This window comes from Chlorocebus sabaeus, chromosome 21 (genome assembly GCF_047675955.1).
Source record: "Chlorocebus sabaeus isolate Y175 chromosome 21, mChlSab1.0.hap1, whole genome shotgun sequence".
In the NCBI taxonomy this organism is placed as follows: Eukaryota; Metazoa; Chordata; class Mammalia; order Primates; family Cercopithecidae; genus Chlorocebus; species Chlorocebus sabaeus.
Window position 1 is genome coordinate 38,047,820 of NC_132924.1, and position 18,831 is coordinate 38,066,650.

At 36.4% G+C, this 18,831-nt stretch overlaps 1 protein-coding gene across 3 annotated transcripts in view; it reads right to left on the reverse strand.

The window, feature by feature from the left end:
- Positions 1-18,831, reverse strand: part of LOC103226369 (protein FAM221A) — a 165,019-nt gene that overhangs the window by 11,038 nt on the left and 135,150 nt on the right. For 2 of the 3 annotated variants that reach the window (XM_073009052.1, XM_073009053.1), the window contains exons 17-23: positions 18,021-18,101; positions 16,084-16,209; positions 15,055-15,180; positions 14,787-14,873; positions 13,640-13,789; positions 10,791-10,913; positions 186-254 (exon numbers count right to left, since the gene is read on the reverse strand). In XM_073009052.1, the coding sequence (XP_072865153.1) occupies positions 186-254; positions 10,791-10,913; positions 13,640-13,789; positions 14,787-14,873; positions 15,055-15,180; positions 16,084-16,209; positions 18,021-18,101 (762 nt within the window). Of the gene's footprint in view, positions 1-185; positions 255-10,013; positions 10,460-10,790; positions 10,914-13,639; positions 13,790-14,786; positions 14,874-15,054; positions 15,181-16,083; positions 16,210-18,020; positions 18,102-18,831 lie in introns of those variants that run through there. The other variant, XM_073009054.1, reaches the window with a different exon arrangement.

Genomic DNA, 18,831 nt, shown 5'->3' on the forward strand with positions numbered 1-18,831 from the left:
AGCAGAGTAACACTGGTGTAGTAATTAAGTGGTATAAGTAGGGCACCTGAATTTTTTCCAATACTTCATTTATTGCAAATGTTAATTTGGATTTTCAGAAAAACTGGAGGACACTTTCAGTCAGATATCTAAGTTTATATTACTGCATGTGTTTCAAACCAGTAAATGTCAAAAAGGTCACATACCAAATGAAACTGATCCACTTTCGGGATTCCATCTTTACTTATCTCAAACTCCTGATTTTGAACAGAAAGCTGTGAAAGAAAGAATGAATAAATGTCCAATGTATTAATATACTGATCTATAGAAGAGTTAACTCTGGAACTTCAGATCCTGGTGACTAGAAAAGAGTTCACTTAAAGAAAGCACATTAACTCTCTTACAGGTAAAAGCACTTTCATTGTAACTACCTGTTCACAAGCAACCAAATGGTTCCTGGGGCTCCTAAAGTACCGATCAGAGGTGATGTACACACTATGAACACTTTAATATTTCTTCACCTTATAAGAAAATGTGTTAAAGCTTGGTAGCCTATATATCATGTTAGCCTCACTAATACTCAAAAATTAGGTACAAAGAAAATAAATCAGGCAAGTTTCTTTCTACCATAATATCTAACCTGTGTTCGAGAAATATAAGCTAAACTTAAAAAAAAAGCTTCAGAGATAAGGGGGATGCAAGAAATAAATTAATTAAATTTAACTTAAAAACATGGAGAATTTTTCACATACACAAAGGTACTCTGAGTCCCACATATTCATCCCCTAGCCCTAACAACCATCAGCCAATGACTACTCTTACCCTATGAACAAATCCATATATATTATCTTTGAGGCAAATCCTATGCATGTCATAATTTCACCTATAAACATGTTAGTACATATCTCTAAGAGACAATCTTATTTTTACACAATCATATCATAAGAAAAATACTTTTATACAAAATACCTAGCTTTCAAAATTTGAGTAATCTCATATCAAATTAGTTTACCTTTTTAGTTTATTTAAATCCAAATCCAAATAAGTTCCACCCACTGCAATTAAAAAATGAGCAGAAGGGCTTTTGGTCTCTTCCTGTTCCTCTCCATTAATTACAATTATAAAACCTGAAAATACCAGAAAATATAACCAAAGGAAAACATTGAAAGGTTTAAAAAAGGAAGAAAAACTAGTTGAAGACCCCAGGATTAGAGGAACAACATAGTAACAGGTTGTCTTATAACCCTCCCAACTGAAAAAAAAAAAAAAAAGTGATCCAGATCTGATGTTTCCCAACTCCTAAGCCTGCAACAGAAAGCAGCCCAGGTAGATTCATTCCTCTCTTGAACTTAATAGGATTGCCATCAACACCACCAGGTGAGGCCAGGAGAAACAGCAAGAAGGTTCAACTGCAAACCTCACTGTCAGTAAGCAGCCAGGGGAAGCATTCACCATCCTCAGCAGCAGCACCACCTGAGATACCAACGAGGCCACAGGCACCAACAAAGGGAAACCACACCACAAGCAGCTGGTCCAGTAAATACACTCTGATGCCCATAAGTAGGGGGATCCCACCATAACAAGGGATGGTTCTGGAGGTATTCTGCATCTGTCATAGGAAAGGAGAGATCCTGCCACAACTAGCACCCAGCTCAAGAAGCTTCATCCCATAGACCAGAGTCTCCATTCCCATATTTAGAAGCACTAGGCAGCTCAGTCTTGAAAACTCCCTTTCATTCTTTCAAATACCATCAGCAGGGACCACGGGCGGCCCAACAGTATGCAACAACTCAAGCAGATCAAAATATAACTGAAAAGTTTCTGAAAATTAGATTGTCATTAAAACCACAGTTCAAAAAGTAGTGCAGGACCTCTGTTTAAACCTAAACAAGGTGACTGCCTGCTAAAATAAAATTTTCAGGAGGACTCAGAATCTACTAAAATAATATCCAAAATGTCCAGGATAAAATTAAAAATCATTTGTTATACAAAGTACCAGGAAAACCACAACTTCAGTGAGAAACTGCAATCAACACCAAGATGAATCACATAATTACCTGACAAGAACTTTGAAGCAGTGGTCATAAAATGCTTCAACAAGCAATTATAATTTCTCTAAGGTAAATAAAAAGAAATCTCAGCAAAGAAAAAAATTATTTAAAAGAATCACATGAAAGTTAGGGAACTACAAAGTACAATAACCAAAATCTTAAAACTGGATGGAATAAATTGAAAAGTACAGAGATGACAGAAGAACAGAAGACAAAATCAGTGAACTTCAGAATAGTTCAACACAATTTACTCAGCCTGATCAGAGAGAAAACAGGCTAAAAACAAAAAGGAACATTTCCATTTATTTGTATCCTCTCTTATTTCCTTGAGCAGTGGTTTGTAGTTCTTCTTGAAGAGGTCCTTCACATCCCTTGTTAGCTGTATTCCTAGGCATTTTATTCTCTTTGTAGCAATTGTGAATGGGATAAGCAATTGTGAATGGGAGTTCCCTCATGATCTGGCTCTTTATTATTGGTGTATAGGAATGCTTGTGAGTTCTGCACGTTGATTTTGTATGCTGAGACTTTGCTGAAGTTGCTTATCAGCTAAAGTAGATTTTATGCTGAAATGATAGTTTTCTAAATATACATTCATGTCATCTGCACACAGACTTTGACTTCCTCTCTTCCTATTTGAATACACTTTATTTCTTTCCCTTGCTTGATTCCCCTGACCAGAACTTCCAATACTATGTTAAATAGGAGTATGAAAGAGAGCATCCTTGTCTTCTGCCAGTTTTCAAAGGGAATGCTTCCAGTTTTTGCCCATTCAGTATATTGACTGTGGGTTTGTCATAAATAGCTCTTAATATTTTGAGATACTTTCCATCAATAACTAGTTTATTGAGAGTTTTTAGCATAAAGGGTGGTGAATTTTATCAAAGACTTTTTCTGCATCTATTGAGATAATCATGTGGTTTTTGTCACTGATTCTGTTTATGTGATGCATTATGTTTACTGATTCATTTATGTTGAACCAACCTTGCATCCCAGGGATGAAGCCAACTTGATCATGGTGGAAGCTTTTTGATGTCCTGCTGAATTCGGTTTGCCAGTATTTTATTGAGAATTTTTGTATCAATGTTCATCAGATTAGCCTGAAACTTCCCTTTTTTGTAGTGTCTCTGCCAGGTTTTGGTACCAGGATGATGCCAGCCTCATAAAATAAGTTAGGGAGGAGTCCCTCTGGAATAGTTTCAGAAAGAATGGTAATAGTACTAGCTCCTCTTTGTACATCTGGTAGAATGTGCCTGTGTATCTGTCTGGTCCTGGACTGTTTTTGGTTGGTAGGCTATTAATTACTGCCTCAATTTCAGAACACATTATTGGTCTATTCGGAGATTCGAATTCTTATTTAGTCTTGGGAGGGTGTACGTGTCCAGGAATTTTTCCATTTCTTCTAGATTTTCTAGTTTATTTGCATAGAGGTGTTTATTGTATTCTCTGATGGTAGCTTGGATTTCTGTGGGATCAGTGGTGATATCCCCTTTATCATTTTTTATTGTGTCTATTTGATTCTTCTCTCTTTTCTTCATTAGTCTGGCTAGTGGTCTACCTATTTTGTCAATCTTTTCAAAAAACCAGCTCCTGGATTCATTGATTTTTTAAAGGGTTTTTCATGTCTCTTATCTCCTGCAGTTCTGCCCTGATCTTAGTTATTTCTTGTCTTCTGCTAGCTTTTGAATTTGTTTGCTGTAGCTTCTGTAGCTCTTTTAATTGTGATGTTAGGGTGTCGATTTTAGATCTTTCCCACTTTCTCCTGCAGGCATTTAGTGCTATAAATTTCCCTCTAAATACTGCTTTAGCTGTGTCCCAGGGATTCTGGTACCTTGTGTCTTTGTTCTTACTAGTTTCAAAGAATTTATTTGTTTCTGCCTTCATTTCGTTATGTACCCAGTAGTCATTCAGGAGCAGGTTGTTCAGTTTCCATGTAGTTGTGTGATTTTGAGTGAGTTTCTTAATCCTGAGTTCTAATTTGACTGCACTGTGGTCTGAGAGACTGTTGAGATTTCCATTCTTTTGCATTTGCTGAGGAGTGTTTTATTTCCAATAATGTGGCCAATTTTAGAATAAGTGTGACGCGGTGCCGAAAACAATGTATATGCTGTTGACTTAGGGTGGAGAGTTCTGTAGGTGTCTATTATGTACACTTGGTCCAGAGCTGAGGTCAAGTTCTGAATATCCTTGTTAATTTTCTGTCTCGTTGATCTGTCTAATATTGACAGTAGGCTGTTAAAATCTCCCACTGTTATTGTGTGGGAGTCTAAGTCTCTTTGTAGGTCTCTAAGAATTTGTTTTATGAATCTTGGTACTCCTGTATTGGGTGCAAATATATTTAGGATAGTTAGCTCTTCTTGTTGCATTGATCCCTTTTCCATTATGTAATGCCCTTCTTTGACTTTTTTGGTCTTTGTTGGTTAAAATTCTGTTTTATCAGAGACTAGGGTTGCAACCCCTGCTTTTTTTTGTTTTCCATTGTCTTAGTAAATATTCTTACATCTCTTTATTTTGAGCCTATGTATGTCTTTGTATGTGAGATTGTTCTCCTAAATACAGCACACCTATGGGTCTTGATTCTTTATCCAATTTGCCAGTCTGTGTCTTTTAATTGGGGCATTTAGCCCAGTTACATTTAAGGTTCATATTGTTATGTGTGAGACTTTCTTAAAAGCACAAAACACGGCAATAAAAGATCAGTGGTTGCCAGCGTTTAAGGATTGGGAGAAGGTTGTGACTACAAAGGGATGGCACACAGGAATTTTCTGGGTTATGGAACTGTTCTGCATCCTGACTGTGGTGGTGGTGGTTACACTAATCTACAGGTGTGTTAAAATTCATAGAATGTATACCAAAAAAAGTCCATTGTACAGGTTAATTTAAAAATAAAGTTTTTAAAAGACCTTAATCAACAATATGTAAGAGTAGAAAATCAGACAATATATTTACTCACGGAGCTCTTTACTGTCATTTTAAAAGGAAATAGGTGGAATAAAAACTGCTATTACCACACTTATGGGATATCTTATGAGTCCTCCCAGAAACAAAAAAAATACTTGATACGTTTACTTTCACCCTTCTGATATAAAGAATAAACAGATTACTGAAGCACTGATGAAAATCATGCCAGTTTATTTCCATGAGGGTGCTGGTTCTATGAAACCAGACAACTTTAAATATACATGCAGGTATAGGGCTAAAGTCATAAGAATAGTATGGGGGAACCACCCCATAATTCAAATATCTCCACCTGGGCCTGCCCTTGATACACAGGAATTATTAAAATTCAAGGTGAGATTTGGGTGGGGACACAGCTAAACCATATCATTCCACCCCTGGCCCTTCCCAAATCTCATGTCTTCACATTTCAAAACCAATCATGCCTTCCCAACAGTCCCCCAAAGTCTTTACTCATTTAAGCATTAACGCAAAAGTCCACCGTCCAAAGTCTCATCTGAAATAAAGCAAATCCCTTCTGCCTATGAGCCTGTAAAATCGACAGCAAGTTAGTTACTTCCTCAATACAATGGGGGTACAGGCATTGGGTAAATACACTTGTTCCAAATGGGAGAAACTGGCCAAAACAAAGGGGCTACAGGCCCCAGGCAAGTTCAAAATCCAGCAGGGCAGTCAAATCTTAAAGCTCCAAAATGATCTCCTTTGACTCCATGTCTCACCTCCAGGTCACACTGATGCAAGAGGTGGGCTCCCACGGCTTTGGGCAGCTCTGCCCCTGTGGCTTTGCAGGGTACAGTCCTGCTTCCAGCTGCTTTCACGGGCTGGCATTGAGTGTCTGTGGCTTCTCTGGGCACACTGTGCGATCTGTCAGTGGATCTAACCTTCTGGGGTCTGGAGGACTGTGGCCCTCTTCTCACAGCTCCACTAGGCAGTGCACCAGTGGGGTCTCTGTGTGGGAGCTCCAACCCCACATTTCCCTTTTACACTGTCTTGGCAGAGGCTCTCCTAAGGGCTCCACCCATGCAGAAAACTTCTACCTGGACATCCAGGCATTTCCATACATCCTCTGAAATCTAGGTGGAAGTTCTCAAACCACCATTCTTGACTTCTGTGCACCTTCAGGCTCAAACCACATGGAAGCTGCCAAGGTTTGGGGCTTGCACCTTCTAAAGCCACGGCCTGAGCTGTACCTTGGCCCCTTTTAGCCACAAATGGAGCAGCTGGGACACAGGGCACCAGGTCCCAAGGCTGCACACAGCAGGCAGACCCTGGGCCCAGCCTGTGAAACCATTTTTTCCTCCTAGGCCTCTGTGCCTGTGATGGGAGGGGCTGCCACAAAGGTTTCTGATATGCCCTGGAGACGCTTTCCCCATTGTCTTAGTGATTAACATTCAGCTACTTGTTACTTATGCAGATTTCTGCAGCTAGCTTGAATTTCTCCCCAGACACGGGTTTTTCTTTTCTATTGCATCATCAGGTTGCAAATTTTCCTTTTATGCTCTGCTTCCCTTTTAAACATAAGTTCCAATTCCAAACTATATCTTTGTGAATACATAAAACAATGCTTTTAAAAGCACCCAAGTCAGGCCAGGTGCGGTGGCTCAAGCCTGTAATCCCAGCACTTTGGGAGGCCAAGACGGGTGGATCACAAGGTCAGGAGATCAAGACCATCCTGGTTAACACGGTGAAACCTCGTCTCTACTAAAAAAATACAAAAAACTAGCCAGGTGAGGTGGCGAGCGCCTATAGTCCCAGTTACTCGGGAGGCTGAGGCAGGAGAATGGTGTGAACCCGAGAAGCGGAGCTTGCAGTGAGCTGAGATCCAGCCACTGCACTCCAGCCTGGGCGACAGAGCGAAACTCTGTTTCCCAAAAAAAAAAAAAAGCACCCAAGTCACCTCTTGAACACTTTGCTGCTTAGAAATGTCTTCCACAAGATGCCCTAAATCATCTCTCTCAAGTTCAAAGTTTCACAAATCTCTAGGGCAGGGGCAAAAAGCAGCGTCTCTTTGCTAAAACATCAAGAGTCATGTTTGTTCTAGTTCCAACAAGTTCCTCATCTCCAGCTGAGACCACCTCAACCTGGACTTCACTGGCCATATTACTATCAGCATTTTGCTCAAAGCCATTCAACAAGTCTCTAGGAAGTTCCAAACTTTCCCACATCTTCCTGTCCTCTTCTGAGCTCTCCATCTGCCCATCACCCAGTTCCAAAGTTGCTTCCACATTTTCAGGTATCTTTACAGCAGCATCCCACTCTCTGTACCAATTTACTGTATTGGTCCATTCTCACACTGCTAACAAAGATATCCCCAAGACCAGGTAATTTATAAAGGAAAGAGGTTTAATTGACTCACAGTTCAGCATGGCTGGGGGGTACTCAGGAAACTTACAATCACGGCAGAAGGGGAAGTAAACACATCCTTCTTCACGTGGCAGCAGCAAGGAGAAGTGCCAAGCAAAAGAGAAAATTCCCCTTATAAAATCATCAGATCTTGTGAGACTTATTCACTACCACGAGAACCTCATGGGGGAAACTGCCCCATGATTCAATTATCTCCACCTGACCCCACCCTTGAAATGTGGGGATTACAATTCAATGTGAGATTTGGGTGGAGACACAGCCAAACCATATCATCTGGCTTCTTTCTCTTGGCAGAATTATTCTAAGATTCATCCATCTTACTGAGTTATATTTATAGTTCAATCGTTTTGTTCCTGAGTAGTATTCCAGTGGATAAGAGACATATATAGCAAATTGTTTTTCCATTCATCTGTTTATGGACTTTGAGTTGTTTCTACTTTTCATCAATTACACATAAATTCTTTCGATATTTACATACAAGTCTTTGTGTGGACATATGCTTTCACTTCTCTTGGCTAAATATCTAGGAGTGGAATTGCTGGGTCATAGGGTAGGAATATGTTCAACCTTTTAACAAACTGCCAAATATTTTTCAAAGTGGTTGTTCCCTTTACATTCTCCTGGGCAATATATGTGAGTTCTAGGTACAACACATCTAAGCAACACTTGGTATGGTCTTTTCAATTTTAGACATTATAGTGAGTAGTATAGTGGTATCTCATTTTGGTTTTAATCTGTAGTTCCCTAACGACAATGACAAATGGTGTTTAGAGCATCTTTCACATGCTTACATGCCATGTGGACACCTTCTTTGGTAAAGTGCCTGTTTAAATATTTTGCCCATTTCTGAACTGAGCAGTCTTCTTAGTATTAATTGTAGGAGCTCTTAATAATCTGGATATAATATTTTTGTCAGATATATGTTTTTCAAATATTTTCTCCTAGTCTGTAACTTGCCTTTCATTTTTGTGACAATGTCTTTGGAAGAGCAAAGTTTTCAATTTTGATGAAATCCAAATGATTTTTTTTCTTTTAGAGTTGATGTTTTCTGTGTCCTCTTAAGAAATCTTTGCCAAGTTGAAAGTCAAATATTTTATCCTATGTTTTCCTCTATAAGTTTTAGAGACTCAGGTTTTACATTTAGATCTGATATACATTTTGAGTTAATTTTTGTGCATGGTATAAGGAATGAATCAAAATTTATTCTCTATGGTATGAGTTGTCCTGTATCATTTTTGTTGAAGAGTCTCCTTTCACTCAGAGAATTGCCTTGGTATCTTTGTCAAAAGTCAGTTATCATGTATGTGTAGTCTATTTATACTGTCTCTATTCTGCTCCATTCATCTGGACATCTAACTTCACAGAAGTATCACTTTTGTTTTTAGAAACAGGGTCCTGCTCTGTAGCCTAGGCTGGAGCACAGTGGAGCAGTCATAGCTTACTGCAGCCTTAAACTCCTGGACTCAAACAATCCTTCTGCTTCAGCCTACCAAGTAGCTAGAACCATAGACACACCACTACACTCAGCTAATTTTTATTTTTTGTAGAGACAGAGGGTTCTCACTGTGTTGCCTAGGCTAGTCTTGAACTCCTGGCCTCAAGCAATCCTCCTGCCTCAGCCTCCCTAAGTGCTGGGATTACAGCCATGAGCCACCCCTCTAGGCCCACACTGTCTTAATTTCCTAGAATCTATTAAGTTATAAAATCAGGTAGTTTGGGTCCTTCAATTTTTTTCTTTTTCAAATGTGTTTTGGCTATATCTCAGATCCTCTCTATTTTCATATTAATTGTAAAATCTAATTGTCAATTTCTGAAAAAATAAGCAAAATCTACTATTTGTTGAAATTGCATCAAATCTATAAACCAATCTGAGAACAACTGATCTCCATACAATGTCTTCTAGTCCATAAGCATGGTGTATCTGTACATTTATTTATGTATTCTTGAGGTTCTCTGAACAATGCTTTGTAGTTTTAATAGCATGCAACTCTTGCACACATCTTTTGCTAAATTTACCCCTACAAATTCCATATTTTAACACTTTTGTAAATGATTTTTAAATTTTAATTTCCTGTTATTTGTGGCCTATATAAAAACACAATTATATTGAAATTAAAACTGCTATCTTTCTAAACTCATTTGTTCTAGTAGCTTTTATGTACATTCTCAAAGATTTTCTACATAATTAAGCATGTCATCTGCAAATAAAGACAGCTTTATTTCTTCATTTTCAAACTCTATGACTTTTATTTCTTTTTGTGACCTTATTACACTGGGTAGAACAGAGATCAGCACACTTTATGGCCTCTGCATCAAACTGATTCCACTACGTGTTTCTGTACAGCTGCAAGCCAAGGGTGGTTTTCACATTTTTAAATGTTTCATAGCAAATTGAAGCAATACTATTTCATGCACATGCAAACTACATGAAATTCAAATTTCAATATCCATAAATAAAGTACTACTGGAAGAGAACCACACTGATTTGTTTACATACTGTCTATGGCTGCTTTCATGCTGTAGCAGCAGAACTCAGTACTTGCAGCAGAGACCATCCGGCCTTTATAAAAAATGTTGGTGGGCTCACGGGCTGATAAGAATAGTCTTCCTTCTCTTAATCCCTCTTAACTCTTGTTTTTTTAACAAGGAGATTATTTTTGTTTATGTGATCAACAAAGATAAGGTTTTGTCACACTCAAGGCTTTGGAAAAAGAAGCACTCTCTATGTAAAACAGCAGTACAAAATGAAACAAGTTTTTTATTTTTTGTCTTCCAACGTTTATCTTAGGTTCAAGGGGTACATGTGCAGTTTGTCACACGGGTAAACAGTGTGTCATGGGGGTCTGGTGTACAGATAATTTTGTCACCCAGGTAATCAGCCTAACAGGTAGTTTTTCAATCCTTACCTTTCCCCCAACCTCAACCCTCAAGTAGACCCCAATGTCCCTTCTTTGTGTCCCTGTGTACTCAGTTTTTAGCTCCCACTTATAAGTGAGAACATGCAGTATTTGGCTTTCTGATCCAGAGTAAATTCACTTAGGATAATGGCCTCCAGCTCCATCCAACTTCTTAATTCTTAGACCATGGATGAGAAACACCTATTTGGTTTACTGTAGAAGCAGGAATATACCCAAGACTCATTTAATATTTATTTTCCACATATGCATGAACTGCTTTCAGATTAATGTAGAACAAAATCATCTTCACTGTTAATCTTGACTTCAACAAAGCTAAGACAATAGCATGATACCTAAAATATATATCAAGCCAATTTGTAGAAAGTACACAATAGGTAATAGGAAGCATATCAATAGTTTTTCATAAAACTTAAAGTTCTACTAAAAGTCTGCTGCTTTTTAAGGAGAATCACTATAAAAATCATCACATTATATACATATATACATATATATATATGATCTATTTCAACAAAAAGTAACATACCCATAATAAAAGGCAGCCATAAGCATATAAGTCTGAACTTGGAGAAGCAGGTTTTCCCATTTTCAACTCAGGTGATATCAAACTCAAGTCACCAACCATCATGTTCACTGAGGCTCGCTGACTCTGCAAAAACAATATTTTAAATATTTTAGATACAACATAATTGAGGTGACTTTCTGTGAAGTATTCTGCATTTAATCAATACAAAAAAAAACCAAATTCATTTTAAATATTTCATTCTCTTGCTTTCAAATATTTTTACCAATTTCTGCTATTATAAATTGCTCTTAAAATCAGTCTTAAAATAGTAACTATGGGACTTTTTTTACATTCATTTTGTAGACTTGAACAGATTAATACTAACAATCACTGATTCTGTGATTAAATATTTGACACTCTTTTTTAAAAATAAATTTCACAAGAGTAAGCAGCAGTACTATGTTCTAATTCTGAAAATTCTAAATAATTCATTTAAGAACTGAAATCCTACAAAGCACTTTCCTTCCTTACTGACCATTCTCTAAATATACCATTTCTAACATGTCAAAGATGATGTGACAATAGCATGAACCCTAGATTCAGGCAGATCTTGGTTACAATTCCCCACTCTCCCATTTATTTGCTGTGTGACCTAGGGCTTTAACCTCTTTTTTGTCCATTTTTAAAATTTATTTTTAATTTTTATGGGTACACAGTAGGTGTAAACCTCTTTGAGCCTAAATTAATTTGTAAAATGGAAATAATGTCTACCTTACAGAGATATAATGTCTAGCAGGTATCACTAAGTGTTAATTATCTTTTTTCTAGCTATGATTTTGATCTTTGCTTCTCAAAGTATGGTCCAAGGGCCAGAAGCTACAGCATTAACTGGTAGCTTGTTAGAAATGCAGATGATCCATTGCAGAAACGCTGAACACTAATTTGCATTTTAACATGAATCCCAGGTGAGTCATATGCACTATAAGGTCTGAAAAGCAATGATCTTGACCTCAGACTACTTTTCAAATTTATCTTCCTGATGATCACTTCAGTCTAAAAATTGCATGGAAAATGTAGCAAAAGGTAAGTTTGATCAATATTTCAGAATAAGTATTTTTAACTGAAGATTAAAAACAATGTTTTGGGGAATAATAACGGGATGAATAAGTATTTAAAGAGAAGAGTAATTATTGTAGTCATATCTACAGTTATGCAAATGGTATGCTCAAAAGGTAAACTAACCAGAATCCCTAAAAGCTGAGATCTTTTAAGATTCATAATTTAGTTATATTTCTTAGGATATCTTAATTTTAAGTTAAACTAATATAATAAAGTAAATATTTCAGAAAATCAATCTGTATAAATCCTGTACAATCTGTACAATCCAGCTTTTGATTACAGTTGCAGTTTCATTTTCTCATCTTTTTGAGCTACCATATGAAAACCATTAAGACTACATATACTCCAGTAGCATTACCTTATGACTTGCAGATGACCAAAGCATAAAAGCATTATAACATATACTAGTTAAAGGGAATTGCTCAGATAGTAACAGATATTGGCAAGGATGTAGAGAAAACAAAATCCCTATATATTACTGCTAAGAATTTAAAATGATGTAGCCATTTTGGAAAACAGTTTTGCTCCTCAAAAAGTAAAACAATATAACCCAGTTAATTCCACTCCCAAGAGAAATGAAAACATGTCCACACAAAAAAATTGTATGCTAATGCTCATAGCAGCATTATTCATATAACCAATAAGTGTAAACAACCCAAATGTCCAGCAACTGATGAATATATAAACAAAACGTGGTGCAGCCATACAACAAAATATAATTTGGCAACAAAAAAGAATGGCATTATGATGCAGTCAACGTGGATGAACTGTGAAAACACTATGCTAAGTGAAGTTAGCATAAAAGTCCACGTACTGTATCATTCCATTTACATGAGATGTCCAAATGGGCAAATCCATAGAGACACAAAGTGTATTAGTGGTTTTCAGGCTTGAGAAGAAGGGGAAATTTGAGTGACTGCTAATCAGTATGGATTTTCTTTTCGGGAATAATAATGTTCTGGAATTCAATACTGATTATCACTGCACAACTCTGTGAATGTACTACAAACTATTACTGAATTGTATATTTTACGTGAATTGTATCTCAATAAAGCTGCTATTTTTAGAAAAATAATTTCTGATTTGGCCACTCCACATTGTATACACACTTCAAAACATCATGTTGTACATGATATACATAATTTTTATTTCTCAGTTAAAAGAGTATTGTTCCCATTATAACAACAACAAAAAATCACAACATGCTCTTATCTGATCTTTGCTATCTCTACAAACTGCCTATTCTGAGGTAATATGACACCAAATTAACAGCCATTAGAGTTGAATCTGGATTTAAACTAAAAAGTCCAAGGTTCCTAAAAAGCCCAAGGTTCCTAAAAATGTACATTATTAATCAAAAAATAGCAAAGTACGTATATGTAAATTGTATCTATAGACAGAGGGACACCAGTGGAGATAGGTTGGGAGATGGCCACCTAGTTTCCTTGCATGTTTCCTAGCAATTAAATGTTTCCTAATGATGATAAAATAATTAATGTTGTCAATGCCATTGAGTATATAATGTCAGGTAGCTCCTAAGACTTATGGTTAAAATACACAATGAACAAACTTAGAAATTCTTGTTATTCTAGCACCTAGCTGAGAGCAAACAGTTGCTTATACTACATGACACAGTTTAACTGAAGGCAAAGATCCTATAATACAGTATTATATTATATATAAATGCTGAACTACTGCTTAATAATATTAAATAAAGTCTAGAACCTATCTGTAAAACCATGATATCTTACCACAGATTTGGTGAAGTCAAAATCTCCAACAATTCCTTGTTCACGGTTTATAGCAAATACATTGTTCTGATGAAGTGATCCATGAATTATATCAGCCTTATGCAATGTATACAGGCCCTGGGCAACACCTTTCATGACTTTTAAAGCTTCCTATAGATACGTACACACAAAACAAGTGAGGAAGTAGGCAAATCATTTTAATCTTGAAACTTTTCTCTAATTAAAAAACTGCTCTAGAAATGAGTAAAGTTTCCTCCAAATGAATCTTTAATAAGAATACAGCATGGAGAAAGAATTAAAGACCAGATGAAGCCTTGATTTTGTAATGGTGACACTGTGTGTGTGTGTGTGTGTGTGTGGGCACCAGGGACCAGTTTCATGAAAGACAATTTTTCCACGGATGCGGAGGGGGTTGGTTTCAGGATCAAACGGTTTCACCTCAGATCACAGGAATTAGATTCTCATAAGGAGTGTGCAACCTAGATCCCTCACATGCACAGTTCACAATAGAGTTTATGCTCCTATGAGAATCTAATGCCTCCACTGATCTCACAGGAAGTTGAGCTCAGGCAGTAATGCTTGCTCACCGGCCACTCACTTCCTGCTGTGCCACCCTGTTCTTAATAGGCCACAGATTGGTACCAGTCTGTGACTTGGGGTTTGAGGACACCTGTTCTATTATCTCAAAGAAGACTTGGATTACAAATACCAACCATGTAATGTACCTATAAGAGACTGAAACAGTGTTACTCCATAAGAAGAATCAGGGCCTCCTTCACTGTTATTACTAATCCTAAATTTACAATGATAAAAATAAAAGCTGCCACTTAAGTACTTATAATACCAAGTGCTATATTAGGCAGTTCACATACAGCACAGCTTAGTAGTTATAAGCTTGGGCTTTGGAACCAATTTCGAGTCCCCTCTCTACCTCTGGCTAAGGGACCCTGTGCAAGTCACTTAATCCCTTTAGCCCTTTTTCTCATCCATATAATAACTTCTATCACAGGTTTGATGTGACAATTAAAAAGAATACCATGAGTCAAAATTTTACAAAGTATATAGCATGTAGTATGCCCTGAATAAATATTAGGTGTTATTTTCTCATTTAATACATCCATGGAAATAAATAGTGCTTTGTACTTACTTCTGAATTTAAAGGCATGCTGGCTTGAACAGTACTCAGGTTTGCCCTAGGGTAGTATGGGACCATCAGGTAAGCCATAGGATCGGACTAAGAAGCAAAACAGAGAATGTGACTCCAAGTTAAAACTTCAACGTATTTTAGCATACATTGATTCTATAGCATAATTTTTGTTTTAGGTTAAGGGGAATGAACTGCTGCTCTAAAACCTGGAGTTTAAACTTATTGTAAATAAAATGGTTTCTGCAAGAGATAAGCATAAGAACTTTACCTTACATAAAAACAGGAATATCAATGGTAGTAACCCTGACTCTTCTTCAGCTTCTCTCCAAGCTCTATGGTAGGTGGCTGCTCTCTCAATCACCTTGGCTTCTGTGTCAACATCCACAGAATAGCCCTTGTACCAAAAAAAGAGGCACTGGTAATTCCAAGATGAAAATCTCATTATAATTATACACCATTCCAATTTAAACATAATTCATTAAGTTAAATAAAATCTAATTTTGTTTTTTAATTTTATAAGTACTTTTCTATCTTCTTTGAATGCTATAATTTGGAAAAGGAAAGTGCAATTCTACCTGTAGCCTGCTACACATTCTAGAATGTGTAGCAACTAAGGCCAAATTAATTATCTTATTATCATGATTAATAGTTTCCCAGACCAATGAAAAGAAATTCAGGAGCAGAAGATTGTACTGACAACACAGCTGATATTTCAAGGAGAAATGTAAGAAAATGAAGAATTTTAAAAAGATATTGGATGAATATAATAAGTTCACCCAAAAAAAGGAAAGCATATCCTATTAAGGACATATTTTATTTAGGGAAATGAGGGAAACTTTGTTGATTTTTTTTTCATGTGAGATAAAGCTTTATTTAATGACCTTTTTAAATAATTTTTTTATTATTACTATACTTTAAGTTCTAGGGTACCTGTGCACAACGTGCAAGTTTGTTACATAGTTATAAATATGCCATGTTGGTTTGCTGCACCCATTAACTCGTCATTTACATTAGGTATTTCTCCTAATGCTATCTCTCCCCCTGTCCCCCACCCCACGACAGGCCCCCATGTATGATGTTCCCTACCCTGTGTCCAGGTGTTCTCATTGTTCAATTGACGGAAACTTTAAAAGTAAAAATTAGCTCTGGCAACCAAACTACAAGCACAATTATCATGCCAGTCAACTTATATACTTTAGAAAACTAACAGTGAGGTTTTTTCTTTCTTGAAATGTAACAAGCACCACTATCCTTTATGCTGCTGAATCTCCCACAAGAAAGAACAATTTAGGCTTACCTTTAACAGAATTATCTGCCCATTAACCTCAGAACATACCAAAGGACGCTTGCTGCTAAGTTCCTTCATGGGCTCAGCATCAAGAAGATCTCGTTCCAAGCTCATTGTAAGGAGGCCACCAGAGTTCTAGGCACAAGTTTTTATGACAGTTGAAGAATCCAAACAATCCCAGCACTTAAAAATCATAAACATAATTAGTTACATGCTATTAAATGACTTGGACATATCAACTGTACTGGAAAAACCAGTAAAATTAAAATCTTTAAAATTTTGAATTTTCTCCAGTTCCTGGTTCTTAAACTCCTCCTACCCAAAGTGTAATCACCATATATTTAATTGCTGCTATAATTTTAGAACAGATTCAGGAAATGAATAGAATTATTAACCAGATATGCATCCTAGGATCCCTAATGTTTACTTGAAAAACCACTTATGTTTCCTAAAAATACTAAAGTAACAACTGATTGGGAGCAGGGTGAGGAATGAAGGACTATATATTGGGTTAGTGTACACCGCTCAGGTGATGGGTGCACTAAACTCTCAGAAATCACCACTAAAGAACTTATCCATGTAACCACAAAACACCTGTACCCCAAAAACTCTTGAAATAAACATATTTTTAAAAACAAAAAATAAATAAGGTAAAATAATGACAAAATTGTAGTTGTCAACTGGGAAAGATTAGTCCAAAATTATGACTACCATGAAGTAATTCTAACACCTCTGCCCCTGCTTGGAGTCCTCAAAAGTGAAAATGGCTTTCAATAACTAATTTTACTAGATATTTCTGCTACTTTATAAAAGGAATAATTTTGCACACTAATCATCAACATTTTAAAGCTAAGTTTTACTGTGGTGCAGTTTCAGTAAGGAGCACCGTAGAACTGTTTTCGGGGCTTTTTCTTAAGTTTTGCCAGTACATTTATGTATTCTACAATATATAATCAACCTACAAAAAATTCCTAAGTATACATTACAGTTAAACATCAGAAAGCCACTAAAGGCTTCCATAAACCATGAGTCAAACCTTTTATAATCTTCTATAATAAAGTAGATCAGCATATTTTTAAATTTTAATTTTCAAGTCCTATGTGGCAGTACATACTCATTTGCCCACACTGCGTAAGATAATCGCTAAGTTAGAGGTAAATAGTTGCAAAGAAAACTGCACATCATTTTAAAGTCTAGTCTGGAAAGAGTTTAGAGTAATTATTTAAGTTAGGGAACTTTAATCTTAAATATTTTTCAGAATAAACTCACATGTCTATACAAATATCCCTCTCTGTTCCATATTTAAGCCATTATAATGGACTTAATGACAATCTTAATGAATAAATACCTCATCTAGGCCCCCACCGTAGAAGGCAATATACAGGATAGGACTAACAGATTCTGTACTGAGAGCCAGTGTTTACTAATCCTGCTCCATATGACCCCTATCTAATATGCTGATCTCCAGCTTTTGAATCCTGCCTGCGTAGAAAACCATACCCACCTCAACATCTCCACTTTAGCCAACCTCTCAGGAATTTTTTCCCAGAATGCTTTAACTTAAAAAACACATTGTGCTCAAATCCCTCATGGCTAGCAATATCTTGTTTTTATCCTAACTCTTGAAGTAGCAGTTAAAATTTTATTTTGTCATTTCAAACAATAAACACCTATAATTCAAATAAGTACACCTATAATTCAAATGGAATGTACTGAATGAGGATAAGGAAAACAGAAAAATAGATAATGCAATTTAACTTAAAAATAAAAATATATACCATGCAAACATTAAAGGGTCATAAGAAAAAGTTCTAATACCCATAAAATATTCATCAGGAATATTTTCATTAAAAAGATACTATAAGTTTAACACTGACACAAATTTAATATTATCACTTTTCAACACTCTCTGCATAGTACTAATTCTCAAGGGAAACAAAGTTTACCATGTATTTGAGTAATCCTATTTCAGGATGAAGCAGAGGCAGCTCAGGGAACCATTTCTGTGCCAAACTAGTCAGCATCTCCTAAAGTTTAAAAAAAAAAAGTTTTTAACTGTAGATCAATATATATTCAATTTTGACATGTTGCTCTTCAGGAAAATATATCAGCATCTACATTATAACATACCAAGTAAGATACATAATCACTGTTTCTGCCTTCTACTTCAAGAAATAACAAGTGAAAACCAAGACTCACCTTGCATCTGCTGAAGCAAATTAAATATGACCTGAGAAGGACTCTGTACTTCTATATTTGAGTCCTTGTGGATGAACTGCAACCTAGCTTAATAGGCAGACAAGATTGAAAATCTAACTTAGCAGTATGCACCTATAATAGCTGAGTCTTTGCCAGTCCCAGCGGCCATACTTCAACCACCTATCGACTGCTAAGTGTTCAAACTGCGTTCAAATAAGGCAAACGCCAACCTGTAACCAATACAGTTGTTCTTGTACGATTTCTGTAAGTCACTTCCCTTTTTTTGTCTATAAATTTGTTCTAACCACAAAGCATCCCCAGAGTCTCTCTGAATCTGCTGTGATTTGGCTGTCCAATTTGCAAATTGTTCATTGCTCCTTTAAATTTAAGTTGGCTGAAGTATTTTTTTAACCCATCTAAGCTACCATCTTACTAACTGAAGAAAAATTTAATTACCAATTTTAAGCTTTGGATACATACATAAGCACAAATCTTGCAAGGTCAAAGTCCTCACCCACTTCCAAACTAAAATGAAAATGTCTGATAATATATCAATTT